The sequence below is a fragment of the Hemiscyllium ocellatum genome, chromosome 26 (genome assembly GCF_020745735.1).
Source record: "Hemiscyllium ocellatum isolate sHemOce1 chromosome 26, sHemOce1.pat.X.cur, whole genome shotgun sequence".
Lineage (NCBI taxonomy): Eukaryota > Metazoa > Chordata > Chondrichthyes > Orectolobiformes > Hemiscylliidae > Hemiscyllium > Hemiscyllium ocellatum.
Window position 1 is genome coordinate 2,970,644 of NC_083426.1, and position 6,000 is coordinate 2,976,643.

Below are 6,000 nucleotides of genomic sequence, written 5' to 3' on the forward strand. Positions count from 1 at the left end.
GTTACAGGAGGCTTGAAGTTGAGTTTTTAAAAAATTGAATAATGTCTTAAAATCTTTAAAATTGTGAAGAGGTAAATAAAGACAGAACAAGTTGCATAATCTCTAATAATTTAAAAATAGGTGACTACTTTCTGAAATGAATGATTCTGGTCACAAGGTGAGGTGTCCCACCCCCAACCGCGGTTCTGTTCCATGTTGTCTCTATATATGTTTGGGATTGTCTAACTATCCTGAGACCACCAGACACTGAAGAATCTTTGCCTCAGAAGGTTAAGGGCACCGTGATGTTGAGACGCTTCTGAAGGTGGATCCACTGTGGTATTGAAAAGGGAAGTGGCTAGACATACTGAGGGGGGCACTGTCGTCAGGGTATGTCTGCGTCATTGAGGTATGATGTGGGGATGCTGGGTTGGGCAAGGTCAGAAGTCACACAAAGTGGCATCACCTGATGAAGGAGCAGCGCTCTGGAAACCTGTGATTTTAATAAACCTATTGGACTATAACCTGCTGTCATGTGACTTCTGACTTACTGAGATATGGAAAGGGAAACGGGTCACTGCTTGTCATCACGATGTGGAAGAGCAGGTGGGGCCTGAACTGAGCTCTCTGGTGTATGACATGGAGACCTTCGGGCAATGATTTCCAAAATACAACCATCTCCACTCCAGCTGTTTTGTCAGTTGCTCTTTAAGTCCATGTCCCTCTGGTTTCCGATCTTGTTGTCATTGGAAACAATTTCTCCTCTTTTTTTTTTATGCAGTCCAAGATTTATGTTTCTCTGTAGACAAACTGAACATCTGCTAATCAAATATGGCTGAGGGAGAGTTGATGAATGGGAACACTTTGTAGGAAATGCATGTCCAATTTGACAGGAATTTGCTGCTTGTTGACATTTCCACTTCTCTCTCTCAGGACTTTGTAGTGACTGCACTTTTTGCTTTCCTGTGGTTGGTCTCCTCCTCGGCTTGGGCACAAGGTCTGTCTGATGTTAAGAATGCAACAAAACCGACTGCTATCATCCACCCTATCAGTGCGTGCCAGGGGAAAACTGTTGTGTGTACACCAGGAGCTGTGCCCCCCATGGGCCGTCTGAATGCATCCGTGGTAAGTTTAAGGTCATGGAATTGAGAGGGCTCAGGAATGGTTTGACCTTGATGCTAACCCCCCTCCCACCCTGCCCCCCCACCCCGGTCTCGTAACCCCGTCCCTGGCCCAGACGGGCTGACGTTTTTACAGCAAATTAAGCACTTGTGCTTAATGAAGAGCAAGAATGTGGGGCTGAGGTTTGTAACATCCCACCCAATACAGCTGCAACTCTAGTAGTGCAGCACTCCCTCAACTCTGCACTGAAACATCATCCCAGACTGTATAATTAAATCTCTGGACCTGAAACCTGCTGAACTGGTGGTTACAATCAAATTTTCATCTGGTACTCATTTTGTACCGGTAGTGAAATGGTCAGATTCAGTGGACAGACCTGTTTCTGCCGTTCAGGCACAACACCAATAGGAGGGCATCTCTGGGCACATTGATTCCTCGTTCTTCAGGAAGACTCCTTACTCCTTCATCAGGAGCTGGATTTCCACCAACCAACATCTGCCTGTCCTGATGCTACACACAATCGGAAAATGATATTGAGAATAAATCAGATGGTTTAGAGATTTTACAAGTGAAATAATTACATCAAACCAAAATAAAAGCGAGGAGCTGATCAATCACTTAACTTGCTGAAAGGTAATGAATCGTTATATGGTTTATGTTGGTGAAACATAAATATTTGTGGAGCCCACTGTCTTCACAAATTTGAAACTCTCACTTAGACCCACACAGCATGGTCTAACTTGTCCATGCTGAACGTAACCCCAAACTAAACCAGTCCCACCTGCCTGTTCCTGACCCATATCCCACAACCTTCCCTATTCATGTCCTGATCCAAATGTCTTAAATGTATCCATGTCTGCCACTTCCTCAGAAGGTTCCCAATCCTGTTAAAAATACCCTTGTCATTTCTTTTTAATTTCAGTCAATCTGTCACTAATTATTACAGTAACAGTTTTGTTTAGATGCTGTTCTTCTGTGATAACCTGTTGGTGCCAACTGCCTCACTTGAAACTAGTAACTCCAAATAATTATGTAAAAAAGAACTTACTTTTATAGTTACACTTATGGTGATCTCAGGATATTGATAAGTGAATTACAGCCAATGAAGTGCTTTTATTTTTTAAGGTTAGTCACAGATTTGCAGAAACTGGCAGCCAATTTGTTCAGAGCCAAGTCCCATAAAATGCAATGAAACAAAGATTTAGGTATTTTATTTTGACGATATTGATTGAAACAGAGAATATAGTGAGGGGCCCTGGAGGATCTCCTTTGAATATTTGTTTCTATTGGGTCTTTATCTTCACTGGACAGGGTGGATGGAGCCTCAGTTTAACATCCCATTGAAAGTCTGCTTCTCCAACAGTGCTGCACTCCCTCGAGACTGCACTGGAATGACTAGCCAGATTATGTACCAAGTCTCAGGAGTCGGAACTCACGAGCATTTTCCACAGAGGTGACAGTGTTCCCTTTGAACTGAGACTGACCCTGATTTCCTGCACGCCATCCCCCTCAGAAAAGTAGAAGGCTCTAGACTTGGATGTTAAATTGTGCCTGGAATATTTAACCTTGGATGGTGGGAGATCAGCATTTCTAACTGCCTTTGTTGAGGTCCCAAACTCGTCCTACACACCATCCTTAATATTTTGTACTTTATCTTTGAGAGCTGCTGCGACTCTGGTTCCACTCCAGCTGATGGTAATCTTGGACTGGTCAGATCCGAGAGTAAAGTAGAAGAAAGTGAGGGCTGCAGGTGCTGGAGATCAGAGCTTAAACATGTGTTGCTGGAAAAGCGCAGCAAGTCAGGCCTCTAGGAATTCTCTGGCATGTCTTTGCTTAGCCTGTCCCAGGATAGATGTGTTGTCCCACAAACACAATGCCATAAACAAACACATAGACCTAGATACCATCTATTAACCCCTCAGAAAACAAACAGGAAATGACATCACCACAAACCCCAGGAACCCCATCCAGGACAAACATATAAATAGAAAGCAGGAGACAACAGCTTCGCTTCACTTGGAGGTCGCCACTGATGATGTTACCTAGCCAGGTAATGAAATGTCTGGATATCAAACCTACAGCTCAGTGAGAAAACCTACACCCTAAATTATCCATCATGTATCTACTTTACACTCCAAGTTTCCTGATATCTTCATGACAGCTCTCTCCCTCCTTCTCTGATCTCTGCTAGAAGGTGCTGCTTCCTTTTGGTGAGATACAAATTCCATTCTCTCACTGTTACCTTACTGAAGAGATGCCTCGTGTGAGTATTCTTGTCATCAAACCCCCAGCAGCTATACAACCAGATACATTAGTGAACTAGTCACCCTTTATTGTGACAAAGTTAAAATTCGCACAACACCAGGTTATAATCCAACAAGTTTATTTGGAAGCACTAGCTTTCAGAGTGCTGCTCCTTCATCAGGTGGTTGTGGAGGTTAAGATCATGCTCACAGAACTTATAGCCAAAGGAGTCCAGTGTCATGGAGATGTGATACAGTAAACAATCTTAGATTAAAACTTTCACCTTTTTAGAATGGGATATACTGGTTTATGTTCTTTTGAGATGTAAATCCCAGAACTTTTTAATTACATTCTCAAAATAGCTCAGCTTTTTAAATGAGTCTGTTTGTGTCCCAATGCTATGTCAGACTGACGCACCCTTTGTATAGTTTTAGAGTTTGACAGCTTGACAACTTCCTGTCAATTCTGTTTCAATCGAAATGAATAATCTGCTTTATCGAAATCCCGCTGGTTATAGACAAGGCTATGAAGTGTTTGAAAACGGCCTGTTAATTTTCTTGCTGTCTTTACAGATATTCGGTTTCATGAACTTCATCCTGTGGTCGGGGAACAGCTGGTTCGCATTTAAGGAAACTGCTTGGCACAAAGCCAGTAACCCACAGGACATTGCTGAACAGGGCACCAGCGTGGAGCGCTAATGTTATACCCCTCCCTCACGTTTATCCAATATTCCTCCCCCCCCCCCCCCCCAACACCAATCCCATGTCTTCTATACCACTCTCTCTTTCTCCCACACTTATCTCACTGTAATCATACAGATTCCACACTCCTGGGACTGTTGCTCCCTTCTCCAAACCACTCCCCCCCCCCCCCCCCCCCCCCCCACACTACTGTGTACCTCCACTCCTCCTGTTAATGACAACCACTCCTCCTCCATTTCTCCCCACCCACCCCAGCTGCTGTTTCTGTTGATCCTGATCTATTGCTGATCCCCCGGGATAGAGTAAGGGAGAATACTCTCCCTTCAATGGCATAACTTGATGGAAATGTCCAATCATTTGGTCCCATGAGATTGTCACACCTGCCACTCTCCGAATCGGAGCTGGCCCTTGGGGCACGGTGACCGTGTGGAGATTGGAGGACACTGTGGAAGTCATCTCGTGGCTGGTGGAGAGGTGGGGATGGGTCACTGGGAAGGAGTCAGCACAAACCCAATGATGACAATTGCTACTTCCTCACTCCACACCTCCACCAGCAACACTGACATATTACCTTTTGCTTCTCCTGTTCAAACGATTTCCAAATGTTCATCTTGTGTTCACTGTGACCTTGCATCCTCTGATAGGTTTTAACTTGGGCTAGTGTCTGAAGAACAATGTGGCTATCTCCCCACCTCAACCCATTACTCTCACTATGGAGATTGTGATAGTCCATTGGCAAGATGTGAAAGTTGGTGGGAGGGGAGGGAGACTTGTATTGTGGGGTGGAGGGGGGAGATGGACAGCCTGTGAGAGTAGCAGTCTCCCTCTCTCAGGGCAGGAGTATGGCTCTTATAACTCAGTCTTAACCCCTCCATCCCCTCCCCAGCCACTGCCTCAGGTTTCAGATTCTGGCCCCCAGTGGGGCCCTGTCACTTTCTGGGGAGCCTTGAATTAGAATGAAATCTTCTGCCAATCTCTGGTATGTTAGACATTTCCGATTCCAAACCCTGCTTTTCTGATTTGCTTCCTGCCAGTGTGCAGTTGAACCGTGAGTGGTTCTGCCTGTGTTTCCTGACCCACATGGCTACAGCTTCCTCTGAACCACGTCGTTGTTCAGTAAAGTGGTGAAAGTGAAAGGCGTTCTTTCCTTTGAGTAAAACCCTCCCCTCCTGACTCCTGGTTCCTGTACGGATTCAGCAGCTGGTTTTTCTTTATGTTCAAGGGAAGATGTTGTTTATCCAATGCAGAAAAATTCTTTGGAAGGCGAGGGCTGTGGATGCACAGGTTGGGGGCTGGCTTTGTGAGGGGCTCTGCTCCACAACGTTCTGGTAGCACCCATCCTTCACTTTTTCCACTTTGAGCTCCTCCATCTGCTGTGCTGACCAGGGAGAGCTCAGCTAACAGCTCTAAAGACACGCCTTCCTTTCAGCAGGGGAACCTTTTGAGGGTGGCGTGGGGGTGTGCATATGGGTCATGGGTACCTGCTGGGGGGTGCAATTTGACCTGAGTTCAGGTATGCCATTAAGGGGGCAATTCAGTTCAGCCCTGAGGGTGGGGAAATGGGGCTATCAAGGCAGGGTCTAGCACCCACTGGGTGAGGGTACACTTGAATAATGAGGTTTATTTGCATATACTTGAGACCCAGTTAGCTGCTTGCTTCATCATTCACTCCAAACACTGGCTTTGGAATCTATGAACGTTTCCTGTTTTGAGCAGGGAGCTGGTTTACACAACATTGAGAATTTTTTTTTTGAAAAGATGATTCCAAATTGTGAGCAGGGAGAGAGTGAGAGAGCCACACCCTTTGTAACAAGCGGTGAGCTTATGTCATCAGTGAAGGATCAGTAAAGAACTTCCTGCAATGTTGATAAACTGTGACTTTAAACATATGATGAAAATTTAATCCTGTGATGGCTTGAATTTTTTGAGTGAAAATAAAGCCATTTAAGTGTCA

At 45.0% G+C, this 6,000-nt stretch overlaps 1 protein-coding gene across 1 annotated transcript in view; it reads left to right on the forward strand.

The window, feature by feature from the left end:
- LOC132828293 (synaptophysin-like protein 2) overlaps window positions 1–6,000 on the forward strand; it is a 28,080-nt gene extending 22,080 nt beyond the window's left edge. The window contains exons 5-6 of the mRNA XM_060845273.1: window positions 913–1,104; window positions 3,918–6,000. Of these exons, the coding sequence (XP_060701256.1) occupies window positions 913–1,104; window positions 3,918–4,043 (318 nt within the window). The 3' untranslated portion in view covers window positions 4,044–6,000. The remainder of the gene's footprint in view (window positions 1–912; window positions 1,105–3,917) is intronic.